Raw genomic sequence first — 21299 nt, 5'->3', positions numbered from 1 at the left:
GTCATACTGATACTGATCTTGTTAGATTTAAAAAAAAATGTCTTATTTGACCATAAAATTGTCGATTTTATCTCCTTACTCAGTAGGCTTGCCAAAGTTAACTTACCTGTTATGACCTGTTCTAGAATCTAGTAGGTAAAAAATCAGTTTTGATGGCCAATTGAACATTGATGTTTAAATTTGTTATTTTGGACTTTATTAATTTTAACGTAAATTACATGTTGGTCCCTTGTGTTTAGGTTTCATCACATCCTTGCTCCAACTTTCTGGATTGTTCTCTTTCAAAAAAAAAAACTTTCTGGATTGTTGCAAGATTGCTTCTATTACAAACTAATATAGCAAGGTTAGTTCTACAAAACTAACCCTGCCAGTTTGCTACTGTTAATAACCCTTGTGTGCCATGTCTTCGAGGGTATTTTGATTCTTTTGCCATTGAGTCTATTTCCTCCATTGTCGTTTCGTTTGCAGTTCAGTGGCATTGTCATAAGTAGCTTAAACACTCTCGATCGTTGTCACCATTGAATCCCAAGTTATAATCAAGTAGAATCAAGTGCGTAAACCACCCTAAACTATAATAAAGTAGAATCAAGTACACACATTTAATGCAGAATGTAGAGTAAGACAAGTAAATGTTATCATGTTGATGCGAAGTGAATATATGGTACGAGGTATTAACTATATTCTTGTCTATTGATTCTTAGTTCTTAAGCTTTGATTGTATATGTTTCCCAGTCCTTAAGCTTTATTGCATTTTTTTTGCCTTTGATTCTTAGTTCTTAGATTTCATTGTATGTTGTTTTGTTTGAGTGCCATTACTTGTGTATGGTTTTCTGTTAGTCCAAGATCTTTACGATGCAGTTGGCTTTCCATAGGAGGCTATGACAACATCTTCACCATGAAGATGCATCATGGTGGGATCCTATCTCCATTCCCGGAAAGAATGTATATTAATGATGAAGTTGACTATTTCCATGTGATCATTCATCGAGGATTTATCATGCTTGATCTTCATATCATGATGAGGGAACTAAAGGATGATGAAGCTCTCCACATTTGTCACCATTTCTTGATGCCCTAACTGAATTGGACAATAGGCTAATATCCCTAGAAGATGATGAAACATCATCTTTATGTCTCACTTTTTTCACACAAGGAAACCCATGTGTACATATAACATGACATTTTCTTGCCAATAGTTAATTATGAACACTATCTTAATGATGGCCCACTGGATGATAATTCCCTTGCCATTGTGGTCTATGAAGGTGTATAAATTGAGGAAGAGGATGACAAATCCTACACCATTGTTGACTACAAAGGAGGACACGTTAATCGCAAGTTTTAGAATCTCAAATAAATTATTGAGTATGTCAAGTATAATAGAGAAGGTCTGTCAGGAGAAGGGCAATGTGTTGATTAAGGGCACTTTGATGGTGATGGTAATTGATAATGATAGGTCTACTAGCATGGCCTAGATAACCTTGGTGTGTCATCCCAGCCTGGCGCTCTCCAGCCAGACCTGCCTGACGTTCCCTTGCCAACCTTGCTTGACGCTCTCCTGATAGACCTGCCTGGCGTTCCCTTGCCAACCCTGCCTGACTGTAACGACCCAATTTTCACGTCCAAAAATTTTGTTTATAAATCATTACTTGGAAATCATTAATAATTAAAACATTGTATAATTAAACCATTTCACATTGAAAACCAAATTGAAATCCACAACATTTAAACAACCAAAATATCAGAGTCCCTATCGAAAGACTACGACTTTCTTCGTCAGCCGCGTCAGGGGTACGACTATCTTGGAGAAGTCCTGAATGAATCTCCGATAATAGCCTGCCAATCTTAGGAAACTCCGAATCTCAGATGGAGACTTCGGAACCTCCCATCTCATCACGGCCTCGGCCTTGGCCGGATCGACCAGAATCTCGTTCTAGTTGACAAGGTGTCCGAGAAATTGCACCTCGCGCAGCCAAAACTCACACTTGGAGAACTTGACATACAAGCTCTCCCTCCTCAGGGTCTCCAATACCTCTCGCAGATGCTCCTCATGCTCTTCCTGTGTCTTGGAATAAACCAAGATGTCATCGATGAAAACTATCACAAACCGATCCAGCATCGGTCTGCATACGTGGTTCATGAGGTCCATGAATGCGGCAGGAGCATTGGTGAGCCCAAACGGCATCACCACGAACTCATAATGGCCATAGCGCGTCCGAAACGCGGTCTTCTGCATATCCTCCTCCCTGACCCTCATCCGATGATAACCCGAACGCAAATCAATCTTGGAGAACCAAGATGCCCCCTGAAGCTGGTCAAAGAGATCATCAATCCTCGGGAGTGGGTAACGGTTCTTCACCGTTACCTTGTTCAGCTCCCGGTAATCTATACACATCCGATGCGACTCGTCCTTGTTTTTCACAAACAGAATCGGGGCTCCCCAGGGTGAACTACTCGGTCGAATGAATCCCTTGTCTAACAGTTCCTGCAGCTGTGTAGACAACTCCTGCATCTCAGGAGGAGCCAACCCATATGGTGCCTTGGCTATCGGAGCCGCACCAGGAACGAGGTCAATCCTAAACTCAACCTGTCGCTCCGGAGGTATCCCAGGAAGCTCCTCTGGAAAAACATCTGCGAAATCTCGCACCACCGGAACCTCGCTCACCGTCGCCTTACCCGCCTCTCGGGTATCCATCACGTACGTGACATATCCTGCATCCCTACTGAAGGTATCGTCTAGCCCTCGCTGCCGAACAGACTGTGGGTCCACACTGTGGCCTCTCTCCATGAATCACTAACTCTCCACCACTTGGGGTCCTGACTCGCACTAGCTGCTGCACGCAATCTATCACCGCCCCATTGGGGCTCAACCAATCCATGCCTATAATCACCTTGTTCCCACGCAACAGAATGGGAATCAAGTCTACCAAATAACGCTCCTCAAACAAACGCAATACGCAATCCCGAAACACCATCGATGCTCGCACCGATCGATCATCAACAATCTCTACCTCCAAAGGGCAATCTAACTCGCCCGAAGACTCAGGAAACTTCTTGCTAAGCGCAAGGGAAATAAATAATCGGGATGCACCCGAATCGAACAACACCTGAACTGGGATGCCGTTCACATGGAACGATCCCGTCACCACATCGGGTGCGGCACGTGCCTCCTCGGTAGTCAGCTGAATTGCCCGGCTCGTCACCACCGGAGCCTCTGCCTTGCCCTGTCGGCCATCAGTGATCCGCAAGGTCGCTGGAGCTGGCACCTTCACTAGTGCTGAAACTGTCAACTGGGGGCAATTGGCCTTCTTATGGCCCCTCTGGTTGCAGTGGAAACACAACAACTCAGACGTTTGAATAACTGCTGCCAGAGCAGTGCAATCCATGCTATAGTGTCCAGGCTTGCCGCACTTGTAGCAGCCTAATGATCCCAACCTGCACGCCCCCTCGTGCGTCTTGCTGCATTCCTGCAGCGTCCCCGTCCCTGTTGGCCTTTCGGCCCCACATCTGATCCCTTGGGCTTCTTCCCCGAAGCCCCTCCTGACTGACCCTCTTCTGCTTTCCGTTTCCGAATGTGCTCCAAGTCTATCTACCTCTCCCTTGCCCTGACAATCATGGAGTCCAAGGTGGGGCAAGCTGAAAAACTAACGTGCTCCCGGATATCAGCTCGGAGCATGTCGTGATAGCGGGTCCTCCTCATGTCCTCATCGCCCGCATACTGGGGCACAAGCAGTGCCCTCTCTCGGAACTTGGCGGTGATCTCCGCCACAGTCTCCGTCGTCTGTCTCATGTCCAAAAACTCCCTGGCCAACTGTTGAAGCTTGACAGCCGGCGCAAACTCCGCCCTGAACCTGGTCACAAAGTCCGACCTGGTCATAGCCTCGATAGCTGAGGCTCCCAACGAGTCACCCACTGACTCCCACCAATCTCGAGCTCGGTCCCGTAAACACCCTGCTGCATACCTCACCTTCGACCCCTCGGGGCAGAAGCTAGTCAACTGTGTAGACTCGATGTCTGCAATCCATCGCCTGGCAGCAATGAGGTCTTTCACCCCGTGGAAATCTGGCGCACCACTGCCCCTGAAGTCCTTAAAGGACAGCGTGCGAGGCCCCGACTGGCCAGATGCCATGTCGCTCCTGAACGCCCCAAGGCGATCCTCCATCAACTCGATGATCCCCTCCTTGATCGACCCAAAGATGATGGGGGTCGACTCAAGGATGCCTCTGGTAATCTCTGACGCGATGAACTCGCGTAGTCCCTCATCGACTGGCTCGGAACCTGATCCCGAACCTGACCCCTCTCCTGAACCACCATCTATCGGCCTCGAACGTAGTACCACCATTCTGCGATAGAGGAATAATAACTGTTAGTGATACTAATACTTCTTGAGGGATCACATCTACCACAAGTTCCCTGGTCTCATCTTGGCCTCCCTTGGCTCGGGTACGGATCCTCTGATTTCAGTAGTACGGGCCCATACTACCTTCCACATCTATCCGTACCTTCTCTAAGGACTGCCTCAACTCCACCAGATCCCTTCCACTACGGCTGATCACTACTATACTCATCCTAGGCTTGCCCTAGGGAAATTTCAGGCTCCACCCTACCAGGTCCTCAGCTGCTGAAGGCCTCTTAGTAGTGCCAATTAACCATTACCTGAATACCATCACATGCGGTGAGGCTCGGATAATCCTTCGAGTAACAGGCTCATCCCTACAACGGTTAGACTCAAACGAGAGCTGCGCAATAGGGCCAAATCCAGCACTCTAAGATTATTCAACCTTGATCACATGTGACGTGACGTATTCACCTAATGGCTAACTCCCACCACTCAGAGTCCCACAAAGCACAAAGCAAGCAACATTCGAACTAAGGGAACAATCTCAATCAACTCTATCTGCTTACAGGAACTATACTAGCATACAATGCTAAGCTCATACCATCAGGCATAACCTAATCAGGCTATCCTACTTGTTGTCTACTCAATACTAGCATGCAATTCTCATACAGCTGAAACACATAAAGCAGGCACATAAGGCATCACTCCTAGATCCTTAGCCCTATTCTAGCATGCTGTTCTAAAAAAGCTAATAAACATAACATAAACTTGTATGGGTACTTTGGGGAATACTTACTTGAGCTCATCCGGTCGCGCACATCACACATTTCGTTCTTTCTCAAAACTCTTTTCTCAATTTTTAGAAAACATTTTCTTTTAGAAAATCTTTTAATCCCTCGATTTGAGTTCAGACACCCCCGGAGGTGTGTCCGAATCCCTCAAACCAGGGCTCTGATACCAACTTGTAACGACCCAACTTTCACGCCCAAAAATTTTGTTTATAAATCATTACTTGGAAATGATTAATAATTAAAACATTGTATAATTAAACCATTTCACATTGAAAACCAAATTGAAATCCACAACATTTAAACAACCAAAATATCAGAGTGTCAATCCCAGAATAAACTCATAACTGCGGAAACAAAAGTGTGTGTGATATGCTGCTACCGAGCCTGCTCCTTCCCCTTGGCTGAAGAGGTACCTGAAACAACAACTGAAAAACGTGGGCACAAAGCTTAGTGAGTTCCCCCACTGTACCACATACCATAATAATCACATAACATACATCTATCGTCAGGCATATCTGGGTGCCCGACCTACCCCTTCGGTCCTCTCGACCGGATATTGCCTAGCATACCTGGGTGCTGGCCTCCCCTTCGGTCCTCTCGACCGGATACTGCCTAGCATATCTGGGTGCTGGCCTCCCCTTCGATCCTCTCGACCGGGTACTGGAGACTACTTCTCCCCTCTACTACTACCACATAACCTGTACCACAGTATCAGAATCTATCTAGCATGACTGGGTATAACTACCCCTTCGGCCCTATCGACCGGATATCTTGAGGACTATCTCCCCTACTACCACTAACACATAGCATCACATCATACTAGCACATAAGCATGGAACAGGTAGTGGTAACCCTAGATGAATATCACGGAGACAATCATCCACATACAACTCCTACTGGTGGGCCGACATTGTGGCCGTAGACCCACCGCTACTGGAAGGTAACTCACCTCGAAGTAGCTGCTGGTCTGATCGGGAACTGACTGTCTACTGCTGTTGCTGCTACTCCGGAAATCCTCCGACTGTAATTCCCACAGCATACTGAATCAATCACTGCTAACTGTCCTTTGGGTAAAATGACCATTTTACCCCTGATCATGTCATAAGTCAAAGTTAGAGTCAACTTTCAGTTGACCCGACTTGCCGAGTTGGCTCTCCAACTCGCCGAGTCCTTATCCAATCGATTGTCCTAGATCTCGTCCCTACTCGTCGAGTTAGGCGTTGACTCGACGAGTTCTCCTTCTAAACTGAGGTTCAAGTCCTTCATCCTACTCGCCGAGTTGTATGAACAACTCGCCGAGTTCATCTTCATCCGTTGAACACTTATGCCGAGACTCGCCGAGTTGTATGAACAACTCGCCGAGTTCATCTTCATCCGATGAACACTTATGCTGCGACTCGCCGAGTTGTATGAACAACTCGGCGAGTCTGTTCTTGATCTAAGGAGATTGCCTTGAACTCGCCGAGTCAGGGCAATGACTCGCCGAGTTCCTTCATGGATGAGTTCGGCTTCCAAATCACCGAGTCACACCCCGTGACTCACTACTCACACTCGTCACAACGAAAAGGGGACAACTCGGAGACTCGCGAGCAGACTCGCCGAGTCAGATGAACGACTCGCCGAGTCGTCGCCATGCAATCACTATATATGCGATTTTGCTCGATTCCAGTCCATGCCATTCACAGATCTGGGTTCCTAGAGCATGAATAACACGTAAAGTTTCCAACTTTACGTGTAGATACTCACCGATGAGGGATTTAGGGCTCAAAATGCCTCAAAAAGGTAGATCTAGGGTGAACAAGCAACATGGGTCCATAAAGGTGGTAGATCCAGGCTCCTAGAGCTCGATTCCACTTAGATCTATGAGCTACTCTGCTTATTACGAGTCCTCAAGTAAACACAAGCTTGGAAATGGTTCAAGAAGGACTTTAACGGGGCCATAAGCATGAAAACATGGGGGAAAACGAGCCATACCTTAGTGAACACTCTGAGATAGCTCAAAGATGCTTGACCTCCTCTTCTCCTTCTTGATCTCCTCTCCTTCTCACTCCAAAGCTTCAAGAGAACACCAAAGGCTTCAAATCCACAAGAATCAAGGCTTAGAACAAGGTATAGGGCTCTGAGGGTGAATGGGGGCTGGCTTGGGGCGGAAATGAGAGATTAAATAGGGTGTAAACCCCTGAAACTTAGGGTTTCATCAAACAGCGGTGACTCACCGAGTACAGGATATGGACTCGCCGAGTCGCCAACTTAAACATGTCCCGGGTCCCGTCTTTACTCGGCAAGTCGGACCTATGACTCGCCGAGTCCAAGGCTAAAAATGGAAAATACTCAATTAATATTTACGTACCAGGAACCAGGTGCTACACTGACGCTCCCTTGACAGCCCTGTCGGCCACCCTCCTGCTAACCTCGCCTGGAGTGCGCCTGGCGCTCCCAAGTGGCCTTTCCTAGCTCCTTGCTAGCTAAGCCTGAATTGGGCTGGCCCAAGGACTGACCTAATTGTCCCCTATAAAGTGAACATTACCTCCTCCATGGAGAGGGACTTTCCGGAGTGGCTCAGCCGCCACTCAGGGACTTTCCCCCAGTGGCTCAGCCGCCACTCTTGTAACATCCCAAAAATATCAGGCAAAATGTTACTTTAAAATCATTTCAAACATCCAATAATCATATCAAAACAACCGAAAGTGTATCATAGTGAATAATAATATCAGAGTATAAATCCCAAAATTTCAAAGTGCAGAAAACATGGGCGGATGCGGTACGATCAAGCCAGACCCTTCCCTTTTGAGCTGAAAGTACCTGAAACATAAACTGAAAACCGTAAACATAAAGTTCAGTGAGTTCCCCAAAATACCCATACCATACATATATAACAGTCAAAAACATATTGGGTCTATTTCACCCCTGTCGGTATATTTCAATCGGTACTGGCTCTATTTCACCCCATTCGATATCTTTCAACCAGTACTGGGTCTATTTCACTCCCTTCGGTATCTTTCAACTGGCATCGGGTCTATTTCACCCCTAAAGCTAACACATATAATCATAACAATAAGAGTCATAGAGACATCAAGTAGATACAAGCATAACAGGTAATTGTCACGAAGATAATCATCATCCTACAAACATAATCTAGTGGGACAACATTGGTGCCTTCGACCCACGGATACAGTGAAGGAAACTCACTTCAGACTGAAGGTATCAAATCATACTCGAGTTGCGGACTCGTGAAATCCTCTCACTAACTCACAAGTAATAAAAACCCTAATTAAGATTAGGTCAATAACCCAAATCGATTGTCCAAACCCTGAAAAGGCTGCTTAACCCTTGCCTTTTTGGGCCTAACGGCCTAACCCACCAAGGCCTAAATACAAGTAACCCCAAAGCTCAGAAGATATTTCATATCCAAAATGGGCCCAAGATTAAGAAGGCCCACCACTGAAAAACTTGTTGCCCAACAAAGGCCTAAATCCCTAAGTCAATGATGACCCGAGGCTAAAAAGCCCAAAATCCCCTCTGGTGAGTACGCTTAGCATACCATAAGTACGCCTAGCGTACTCAAGATCCTCCTATCGACGAGACCTCAGGCGCGTATGCGCAACGTACATCTAGGTATGCCCGACGTACATTGTAACTGACCAATTCCTTCTTTTAATGTCTTAATCAGTTAAGACCTAACGTCTAATTTTAGATCCGAGCTTATTGAAACGTATTAAGCCATAAAGTTGCAAATTTTATGCTTTTGCATGTCTTAATGGGACTCAAACCATGGATTTTAGCCTTCTATCTCCCTTAAGTGGTCACCAAATCATGCATGGTTGAGTTCTAACCTCCAAGATCCGATTTTTATGACTCCATGCACTTTTAGGTGTTCAAAAGGACAACTCAAATGGTCTGTAGTATTCCGTACTCCATAAGACCAAAGTTATGGGACCAAAACTTCTAAATCTACCCATTAAAAGAGATATAAGGAAGGAACCATCAAGGTAAGAACTTCATACCTTCAAGAAGCTACAAAGGTTGAATAACCTCCGGATCTACAAGCTTCCTCTTTTCCAATGTTTCTCCACTAGACTTCTCCTTCTTCAAGGCACACCACAAACAAACAAAACATACACATACAATGTCAATCTCTTTGGAAGATGGATTAGTGTTTCGAGGTTAGTTCAAAAAAGGCAATGAAGGTTGATAAGGAGAGGGGTTTGAAGGATTTAATGAGCTTAAATAGGATGAAAACCCTAAAAATTAGGGTTTGCCCTTGACTTGCGTACACCCTGCGTACGCATGGGTACGCCCAAAGTACGTATGGGACATCCCCGCCTCATGCAAACGACGGAGTATGCCAGACATACCACATGTACTCCCCGCGTACTCGAGCCCCAAATGTCCACATGAAGGAAAAAGATTGCTAAGAGTTTTACCTGGCGATTTCGGCGTTACAATTCTCCCCCACTTGAATCAGACTTCGTCCTTAAAGTCCGCTGTAGCAAATAACCCTGGGTAATGCTCCTTCATCTCTTCTTCAGGATCCCATGTTCACTCAACCATTCGTTCCAATCAACCCCATAACCTAAATAAGGTCAAAAGGTCATTTTTCCCTTCCCATTCGGTCCAATCCTGAAAAGCCCAACACCTAGTGATCCAAAGCCCAAAAGAATGTCCCAAACGTTGGAATTGGGCCGAATGTCCAACGTACCACCTTGCACGCCCCGCGTACAACATTTGATGCGAGAGGGAATCAGGGTCGAGGTGCAGTATGCGCAGCGTATTGGATTTTACACCCAGCGTACGCACCCTAAAGCTAAAACTCCCATTAAGGTCTTAATGCCTTAAGACCTTACGTCCAAACTTTAGATATGAGCTTAATAAAACCTCTAAGGCCATAAAGCTTCAAACTTTATGCCTTTGCATGGCTACAAGGAGCCCAACACTAAAAACCTAACTTGCTTAATCATTTTCTACACCATAACTCTTGCATGGGGACAAACCAAGATGTCATATTGCATTTTTATGACTTAAAATACCCTAAAATGTCTGAAAGGACAACTTAAAGGCTTTGGAGTACCTCATACTCACAAAGACCTAGGTTTTGGGACAAAAGGGATGAAAATCTAAGCTTAATCAAGATCTAGAGAAACATGAGTCAAGGTTGAGGCTTTATACCTCCAAATGGTGCACAATGAAGAGAAAATGTTGGATCCAAGGTCTTGAGAGCAAAGCCACTTCTTTGATGATCTTCCTTCACAAACAAGAATGCCCACAACTCACTAAAAAGCTCAAAATGCTCAAAATAGGTCAAGGTTTGCAAGGAGGGCCATTTTAGGGATGAATGTTGATAAGAGGAAGAGTTTTGATGCTATAATGGTGCTTATATAGTGCACAAACCCTAAATATTAGGGTTTGGTCCAATCTGTATATGATCAAAGTACACGCATGAGACCAGGTACGCCTTGCATACCAAAGTGTACGCCCAACTTACCCATGCTGCACCCAGTTTACGAAAATGCCATAAAGGGCCACATTGTACAATAATCAGATACTAAGGGGATAAAGGGTAGATAAATGGTAAATACCTGGAAGAACAAGATGTTACATGAGGGAACTGATGGAGACCAAGGATGAGCAAACCCCAACTTCCTCATTCCTTTAAATAGGGAGCAAATTCGGAAAAATAGGGTTTGCATGCCAGCCGCCACCACGCCGTGGCCAATACTTCCATGTCTTGGTGACTGAAGGAACACGAGACCCATTTTCGCCTTGCCACGTCGTGGTTGTGCCTCCACCACGCCATGGTAATCCTCAAAATGATAATTTGATTATGAAAGATGTACCTCAAGATCTGGGCGTTACAAATGTTCCTTAAATAGGGTCCAAGACTCGAAGATTAGGGGTTTTCACTAAAAAAACACCCGCCACATTGTGGTGCATGAGGACCACGCCATGGTGAGTCATAAAAATCATGCGATCCAAACTGATACGCCATGTCGTGGTGATGTTCCACCACGTTGTGGTCACTCCTTTTAAAATAAATATAAGAAAGATGATTCATACCTGGACCAGATGTTACACAAGTCATGTAACATGGTGTAAAATGGGATCAACGACATAAAATGAGTTGTTTCAACGGTTGACCACCCGATTATTTTTCCCCAAATTATATAGGGTAAATTCGAGAGCTTTTAAAGGAAAGCTAGAAGATGGTAAAAGATGCATGATTATTGTGATTGCTAACTATAACATCCTTAAAATCTGGTTTACACTTCATAAAATATTGTTTATTTTTTCCTCGAGAAACCTTGCACCATATTTACAAACACAAATCTAAGTCGAAATAAATTAACATAATTAACCTCCATTAATTTACAATCCATAAAACATAAAGAAACAATATAACCAAATCAATCAACAAACCGACAACTTTTTGATCCTTTATTTTTTCTTAAAAACTATCAAATAAAGTAATACAGACAACTAAAACAAAACCCACATGAAATTTCAATGAAGTAATGAATAAATCCATATGAACGAAATGAAAAACACATGATCTCTTACTGTAAAAATAACATAGAAAGAATACAAATCAAGCAAATCATATCCAAACCAGACACACCATATATGATATGAATTGAACATAAAAGAACAACAAACTGATTAATTTACTTCAATTTCACATGCATTATTTTGGAAGGAAAATAAATATAGTATGTTTTTTAGAGATATAATCAAATGTTGAAACCCCTCGAGTTTCTTTATAGAGATTTATAATTATAGAAAGGAAATTAAGTCCATATGAAATATTAAAAAAGCGTAGTACTTGAGATTAATCCGGTTTGACTCAACCGATTTAGACTTCCTAAACCCCTAAATTAAAGTAACATCAACCAATCAAGCTTTAAGTTCAATAATGTGCTTGATCTTTTAAAGATTCAGAATTTGTCGAGGTGCTTATAGATAATAGGGTTATTCATTTAATGACTAGGAATTTAGGGCAATGTTGGTGAGTTAGAAACAAGGAAGGGAATGGTGACGATTGCATTTTTTAGTAAACAGACAACTTTAAAATCAGTGTGGGTGTTAATTATGTTGTTTATATATGGATGGTTATATGTGCTTCATACAAAGTATATTATTTGTTTCGCGATCTCGATCTCTGGTGATGTTAAAGAAGCTCGATGATGGTGGTGGTTTAGGTTTACTAGTAAGATGATAGTGAAAATATGTAACGTGTGAGGGAATGTGGACGTTATAGTAAACATATGAAGTTGGTGAAGGTTTCTCATCAAGATGATGTGAGAGAAAAATGAAGGGAACGGGAAATAAAGAGAATGAGAGTTCAAAAAGAGGATAATTTTTATGGTGGTTTCGGAAGGATGAAAGCGCTGAGAAAGATAAATGTGGTGAGATCCATTTTCTTTAATTATTAACCATTTATGGGAAAAAGTACCAAAACTGGTAATTTTGACATTTCACAAAAAACTTAACCCTTTATTTTTAACAATGTTAGTTAAAGACCATTATTGTAAGAGTTTTCAAACATAAGGACGATCTATGAAAGAAAATTTTTCCTAAGGACCAAATACGATATATTTCGCCAAACACAAAGACCATTTATGTAAATTTGTCTATTAATAAAATTGGAAAACCGTTAAATGCAAGAATTTAAAGTAAATCTTAAACATCACATTCTCGAAGCAAAAATCCATCACTTTCCTTCACACTAACACTAAACACAAAGTTAATAAAACTCTACTCTTTACTCTCTCCCAACATCCCCAAACCCTATATCAAAATCCAGCCCTCTTCTCTCTCTATCTCTGCAGCCATGGACTCTCCAACAACTCACACCAGCAATGGGGAAGAAGATTGATTCAATTAGAAACAACCCACATTCCCCAATATGGGAAAGGGGGAAGAAGAGCCCTTACCCTCTACCATCGCTCATTCACAATCAACTCCTCGTAATGCAGACAATTGTTCCTGCTGTTGTAGGATTGCTCATTTATTCCGGTTTCGATGTGTGTTTATTTTGATCCTTGGACTCTCGGTCTTGCTCTCTGCTGTTTTCTGGCTGCCCCCGTTTTTTCGCCACGGAGATAAGGGGGATCTAGATCTCGATTCTCATTATAAAGGTTAGTAAGGAGATATTGTCCTTTTTTAATTTTTCTTGTAGCTTGTTTATATCTTAATCCGAGCATCGCGGCATTGCTCTTAACATACAGATCCCCATCCGCTTTTAGTCTAGTTTCGATTATTTCGCACTGAATTGTGTAGTTTAGGGTTGAATTGATGCAGTTATGCTCTGTGGATTTGATGTTTCTTACTTTTTGAAGTTTTAGTTGGTTTAATTTATTTAGATTTGTCGGCGCTTAGGTCTACAGTGCCGTATTAACTGCGATTCTTCTCAGATTATGTGATCAACGGATAATTACATAGATTGTTTTGTTTTTTTTTTCACCTTTATATCATATAAATACTCGAGTTCAACTTAGGTAATGAATCGTTTACTGTTCAGTTGTTGATTGAAAATTGGAGGTTGTGATAATTTGTCTAAAACTCTAAATGGTAATTTATGTACACCAGCTGTGCTGCTCTTGGTAAGTAGTTTATAGCTATGAAGGTTTTATTGGACGTCTTCTGCATTCTTTCTTTTCTTGCTTAGACTATTCATACGAATTAGATTGTTATAGACTGTTGGGAGCTGAGGATATAGGAAGAAGATAAACAAGCTGGAGAATCTGATGTGATGATTCCAAACTTCAAATTGCTGCATGTACCTATGAAGACATTAACATTCTAATAGTTTTTTTTTTTCATGCTCAATTGTTGTGTAACTTTGACATAATGGGACCAGCCTCTTCCCAAATATATGCAACCTTTCTTTCTTATGGCCAGGATCTGTTTGTTCATTTCTAAATCTTTACTAAATATTGGTGATGTTGATTTTGGTGCACAATATTTCCCTATTGAGGGGCATATTACATATGTAACCAATTGTCAAAGCACTTACAGATTTTTGATAAAACTAGCACCTTCTATAGCAATCCCTTAAAGTTTTGATGCTTTAAGATAATGGTGGAAAGACTCATTAGTTGCTGTAGCCTATATGCTGCTCAAAGACTCATATGTTTATGTTTTTTTGATTCCACTTTGTAGGTCATGACATAGTAGCAACTTTTATGGTTGATAAGCCATTGTCTTTGCTGGAAGATGATTTTCCACAGCTTGGGGGTGATATATTTGATGAAATAAGAATTCCCACAACGAAGGCATGCTTTCTCTCTCTCTCTCTCTCTCTCTCTCTCTCTCTCTGTAATATTATTTATTGAACTTGTTTGTTGTTCAGGTTGTAATCATAACAGCAGAAAGCTCGGGATCAAATACAACCAAGATCATTTTTGGTGTTGATCCTGATGAACACAATTCAAAGATTCCATCATACGCTAAAAGTGTAGTAAGAGATTCGTTTGTATCTATTGTTCTTGGTCAATCACCCCTGCGTTTGACCGAATCTTTATTCGGGCAGCCATCTTCTTTTGAGGTCCTGAAATTTGTTGGAGGAATTACAGTCACCCCTGACCAGAGTGCTTACCCATTGCAAAAGGTCCAAATACGGTTCAACTTCACATTGAACTTTTCTATTGAACAAATTCTTGACCACTTTGATGAACTCACAATCCAGCTCAGATCAGGCCTGCATCTTGCTCAATATGAGGTACTAATCTAATCTTTTTTCCTTATATTATTTAGGGTTTATATTGAAATCCACCATCAAACTATTCACCATGTCCACATTTGGTCAATCTGGATTTTTTTGTACATCTAGAGCCCCTAAACTTTTTATATTTGTGTCGAACACACAATTATGACTGGCTATAGCCTGTAAATTTTCGGTTATAATGGTGTAATTAGCACAACAAAAAGAGTTTAGGGATCTTTGATGGATAAAAAAGAAATACAGAGCGATTAATGTGAACAACAAATAGTTGGTCATTAGTATATAATTTTATCATTTATATGTATGTATTTCATAGTTTAATTGGCAATATTGGTTTTAACATCCAGTTGTAGTTTTTATACCAATTTATCATTAACTTGTAGTTCCAATTATCCATTTATGATCATTTAAACACCAGTTAGCCATGATTGTATTTTTTTTATTATCAACTTAAGAATACTGTTTCGTTGAACAATACTAGAAAAATCAATCATTTTATGTATTTTACAAAAATACTCAACTTATGTTCACAACAAAAAAGAGGTATTTTTATATTAATGAAATCAAGAAAAAATTAATATTCATAGTAACTTTATATCTATTAAAGTCAGTTGCTTTTCAAAATAATTGTTTTAGTTTGTTATTGAAAATACCAAGTGTTATAAATTACCTGGTTATTTACATGTCATTTTGAAATAATAAGATTAAGATATCGGTTTATTAATATCCAGTATTGATGTTAAAAATACATCTAGTATCATAAACTACTTAGTTATTTATAAATTATCGCTGTGTCATGTTTTCTATTCCAAAAATGATAATATTGGCTTATTATATAGTGTAAGATCTCAATTTCTCATATGAATAACAAACTAAGAATTTTAACGTAAATATCCAAACATAAGATAAATGTTTACCAAATCTAGTCGAGAGCATCGTAAATAATTAGCAATTCGGGCCCCTAAACTTTTTTTTTGTTGTTGCACTGATTATACCCTTATGACGCAAAAGATATAGGTTATGTATAAAAACTAAAAAGTTGCGGGAGCCTTTTTCTTTTATTTATGAAGATGATGGCATTAATTTGAAAATTGTTATAAAATGCAATGCAGAACTTGCATGTTAGTTTGACGAATCCACAAGGGTCAACAGTGGCTCCATATACAACTGTACAGTCATCAGTGGTTCTAGCCATTGGGACACCATCCATGGCCAGGTCAAAACAGTTGGCTCAGACCATTAAGGGCTCACCAACTCAAAATCTTGGACTCAATAACACTCAATTCGGGAAGGTCAAGCAAATTAGTCTTTCCTCTATCTCCCTTAATTCTTCTTCTTCTAGTGGTGCTGCTGTTGTTCCGGTACCTTCTCCTTCCCCCCTACCGAATCTACCTCCTCAACCCCACCACCATCACCACCACCACCACCACCACCACCATGATAAGCCATTGCCGCCTGCAAAACCACCTTCCCCCACTGCTCTACCACCGACCCCCGCCCCTTCACCTCATCCAAAGCATCCACCTTGTCGTCCTGGTTACCACAAGAAGAAGCATCCTCCTCTCTTTCCTCCCGTCTCTCAGCCAGCTCCTTCACCGCATATTCCTCCTCCACCACTGCCACCGCCACCGCCACCGCCACGATCACCACCACCACCACCACCTGTAACGGAAACAATCCCTGCATCAAGCCCGCTGCCAAACGTAGTCTTTGCGCGAAGTCATCCCCCCACCGATACATACCCTTCCGATGCACCATCACCAGGCCCATATTCGCAACCATCATGTAAGTTTTACTTTTTTATTTTTTATTTTTTAAAATAAATCATGGGTTTGAATCTTTGATATATGTTTTATGTTTGGGAGCAAACAGCGGCATGTGCAGGTGTTGATTTGAGGGCAATCACGACATTTGTAGTTACTGTGACATTACACGTGTTGTTGCAAAAATGAGAGGGAGGCATTCTATTCTATAATCAAACTTTTGGGCACTTGACATAAAAAACAAACAAACAAAAATGTGTTTTGTATAATTCCTTCCAACTGGAACTGGAGATGTACCTGTACCTGTACCTGTACGAGTGGAGGAGCAATGCAAAAAGACGAGCGTGCCCTCACGGTTCCAAGTGGATATATAATTTGTGGTTGTTTTGTAAATATAAGTTGAAGAGAGGGCTGATGGTCGATGGTGTTTTCAGGTCAAAGTCACGGAGGTGACGGGCCCTTGATTACATTTCTCATTGGTCCCTGTTTTGTGTATGATTTTCTCTTCGCTAAGTTGGAAGGGAAATTGAACAAACAGATGTACCACATCACGTCACGTCACGTTTTATCTTTTTCTTTTTTTCCCTTTTGTTGCTAATCTATATTCTAAGGCCACGTGTATGCGTATGGTGTGTGTTCAAAGTATTACTATTCGTCTAATCTAGTGTACCCTATGGCCCGATTATATAAATTGGGCTTTCGCCACGACCTGCTCATAATCGGTTAAAGGCTTGGTCAACCCAATATTGGAACACTACTAGCACACTTAGGGGGTGTTTGGGTGAGCTTTTTATTTTTAAAAGTCCTTTTCACAGTAGATCTTATTGAATTTTAACTTTTGCCAAAAGAAGTTTTAAAAATATGTTTGGTATAACTTTTTAGCTTTTTACCTTTTAAAACCTCAAAAGTCACCAAAAGTTAGCATTTCATGACTTTTAGAGAAGGAGTATTTTCTTTTTGACCAAAAGCTATTCTAAAAGACCTTTTAAAGTTTCCAAACATCTTTTTAAACTTTTTGACTTTTTCAAAAAGAAAAAGATAAAAAGTCATTTTAAAAGTCAATTCAAACACCCTCTTAGTCTAGGGTTGTCAAGATCGGGATCGTCATTCTACCTATGAAAACCTTGTCGGATCGTAATATGATCATTTTGTATAGGCTTGGTAATCGTGTCGTGTTCGGGTTGGCGTGTTTGGAATATAAACCCATATACAACCCTACAACCAACATATTTATACGAGTTTACATGTTGACGGGTTTGTGGGTTAGATTTGAGTTTGTTTGGGTTAGATTTCATAAATAAAATAGATAATTAAACATGAATAAATTTAACATTCATGGAATTTCCATGTTCAAACTAAAATATTAATACAAACATAGATAAATTCAAGTGTTAATATAATAGATATAATTTTCATTTTTTTTCCAAAAAACAAAGTCAATTTTCCAACACAGTTTTCTTTTTTATGATGAGTTTCAACCTTCAAATAAAAACAATATGCAAAGGTAAAACACACATACATAAAAACATATAAATATCATTTGAATAATTCACCAAGCGTAAGGTCACGGGTCAAATGGTACAATAATCTTATGGAAGACAATGATATCATATCCTAGTATCCTACATTTCTACGAATAATGCTTAATATATTTAAAAAATATATAATTTTTTTTATTAAAATTCTAAATGAGTTGATAGGTCAACCCATGTGTTTTTTTTGACAACCTTACACGTAATAGTAAATAAAGATATAAAGTTAACACCATAAATTAAAAAGAATATAAATAGAAGGGTTAATGACATAAAATAACCATCAATAGATTTTGTTTGTTTGTTTTTTTGGGTCATTTAAGGCTCTTGGTCACTATTTATATTTTAGGTTATTATACCATGTATCAAATAACTTTAAATGAACAAAATCTCTCATATTAAATGCCTAGTTGAAGTCACGTATGATTCAATATCAGTTTTATAAGTTGAAATCTGTTCCAATAGTGCAATAAGATCCCAAAAAGATGAAGTTTTTATTAAATATAATAAAAAGTAAATGACTTAGCATTATTAATTGTATTTATGACATTAACCCTTATAGAATCAATAAAAAATATGTATTTAGAAACTTTCAGTTTCATAAAACATTCTATAAAAATAAGTAAATTTTTTATAATAAATTTTCGAAGGACAATTATATGTTGTTCGATCAACCTGATATATGCATATTATCTCTTTGTTGTCTGATAAACCATTTAGTATTAAATAATTCTTACATCTTAATATTAAAAAAAATGTAGGGTTTCATAATTATTCAAGAGGCTAAATAAAAATATAAAATACGCTAAATGTAACCATTTAGAGATAACATGAGAATGGTTCAAATATTTTCATTTAAATGTTATCCAATGTTTTAAAAACCAGTTTTTTTAGTTGAACCGGTATGGTGATCGATTTTCCGGTTCAACCCGATTTTTTGAATTTTCATGTTCTTTTTCTTATTTTCATGTACACATCAGTTCAAATATTAAAAATACATATAAAAACAAGTTTAAACACTAAAAATACACATAAAAACAAGTTGTAGGTCACTCAAACTATATTAAAAAAATACATAACCATAAATTTTATATCAATCTATATACATAAAAAAAATATAATATAATACCAAGACAAAATATTGTTTTAGATTACATAAAAAAACCATAAGTTTTATTCAATTTTAAAGAAATAAAAATATATGTGAAATGACCATCAAAGTTTGTAATGTAAATGTTTCATTTTCATGTGTTTTTATTTAATTTAACTGGTTCAATCGATTTTTTTGTAAAAACCAACCGATTCCTTCCGTTCCAGAAATAGACATAAAATCGATGCTAGTTAAACTGTTTTTTTTTTGGTTTCCAGTCCAATTAGTTCGAACCGATTTTTAAAACATTGCGATTATCAAACAACCTTACTTTGAACACTGATACTCAACAAGATTAACCTTTGAAGTCTTTATATTTTGGTTGATCACTTGCTAAAATTGGAATCATCCCAAAACTGTTACATCATATCCTTTTTATTTTTAAACTAGTTTATAACCTGTGAAAACCATGGTTATAAAATTAATTAAACTTTAATAGTAAGAACTCAAGATTATTAATCAATTATTTTAAATAAATTATTAATTAAGAAATATTTTTTTTAGTTATATAAAATTATAATCATTAATTTAAATAAATATGTGAAATTATATCACCTTATAATTTTATTAATTTTATTTTAAATTTTATTCTAATGTTATTGATTTAATGTAATTAGAGTGATAAAATTATTATTGTTGATTTAAATAAGAGAAAATTACACGAATGGTCCCTATGGTTTGTGGTCACTTGCACGCTTGGTCCCTAGAAAGATTTTTTAACTCGGACCGTCCCCAAAACTTTAATTTGTTACCCGCCCAGTCCTTCTTTTAACTTTTCCGTCTGTTTAGGTGTTAGTAACTCCCATACCAGGGGCATTTTTGTCCTTTCGCCATTGCAAGGCCTCTAAAACGCACCTCGTTCATTCTTTTTCTCAATTTCTTCTTCTCACTTCTTCCTTTCGTGTTCTTCTCTTGGGCTTGCAATCCAAACGAAGGGAAAAAGGTGCACGTTCCCACTTTCCGGCAGCACATGCTGCTCAGGTATGTCTGTGAGTTGTAATTTTAAGAGACATAAAAGCAGCCGACAACAAATGTCTGCAGCCGGAGCTTCTCAAAGAAGAGAACCCTGAACTATGAAACGGAGCAGCAGTCTCTCATTCTGTGCGGCGTGTGTGCTGGCTTCTAGTGACAGTTTCTGATAGGCCATCAATCGACAGAGCAGCTCCCAATTGGAATCTATCAGCCATGGATGTGCCTGTAAAATTACGATTACAAGGTTTCGCCATTTGAGTTCGAACTTCTGCTTCAACATTTTAGAAATTTCTATGAATAAATTGAAAAGGATTTTGTCCCTCTTTATATGATTGCAAATATTACGTATAAGAAAATCTTTATCCTGAATTTCTAACAATTTCGGTCTCAATTTTGACTTTAAAAGTCAACTGTACCTTGAGATATATATCTATTGCTCGATATATTCCTTCATCGATTGACCTTGCAAAATCAGTGACAGTAGCAACCAAAGATTGAAACTTTTTGAGCTTTAAGTTAACATCGGATGCCACCTCAGCAAGATAGTTGTCGATGAGATTAGCCACCATCGTCACGGGTGTAAGCGAGTAAGAATTCCTGATTAAATCATCATCATTGTCTTCTAAGCAACCCGAATAAGTAATTTCACTTCCATCTTAATCGTGATCTCGATCTGCAACCATGAAATAATCAAGCAACCCGACCCACCTTTCCAAATTCTGAAGGCACAAAGGGCTACATGACCACAAATAATGAAGGGGTGGGTTTTAGAGGTCTTGCAATGGCGAAAGGACAAAAATGCCCCCGGTATGGGAGTTACTAACACCTAAACAGACGGAAAAGTTAAGAGAGGGACTGGGCGGGTAACAAATTAAAGTTTCGGGGACGGTCCGAGTTAAAAAAACTTTCTAGGGATCAAACGTGCAAGTAACCACAAACCATAGGGACCATTCGCGTAATTTTCTCTTTAAATAAATAATTGAAGTTATATCACCTTATAATTTGTATTAATTTTATTTTATTTTTCAATCTAA

General features: G+C 39.7%; 1 protein-coding gene across 1 annotated transcript; it reads left to right on the top strand.

Annotated features, from left to right (window-relative positions):
* The first annotated feature begins 12819 nt into the window (after positions 1–12819).
* Positions 12820–17271, top strand: LOC111917067 (actin-binding protein wsp1). The gene is made up of 5 exons (XM_023912725.3): positions 12820–13262; positions 14287–14399; positions 14477–14845; positions 15961–16633; positions 16721–17271. The coding sequence occupies exons 1-5, from the start codon at positions 13031–13033 to the stop codon at positions 16798–16800; spliced, it is 1467 nt and encodes a 488-aa protein (XP_023768493.2). The 5' UTR covers positions 12820–13030; the 3' UTR covers positions 16801–17271.
* The last annotated feature ends 4028 nt before the right edge of the window (positions 17272–21299 follow it).

The sequence above is a fragment of the Lactuca sativa genome, chromosome 8 (genome assembly GCF_002870075.4).
Source record: "Lactuca sativa cultivar Salinas chromosome 8, Lsat_Salinas_v11, whole genome shotgun sequence".
NCBI lineage: Eukaryota > Viridiplantae > Streptophyta > Magnoliopsida > Asterales > Asteraceae > Lactuca > Lactuca sativa.
This window is presented reverse-complemented; position numbering and strand designations above follow the sequence as displayed.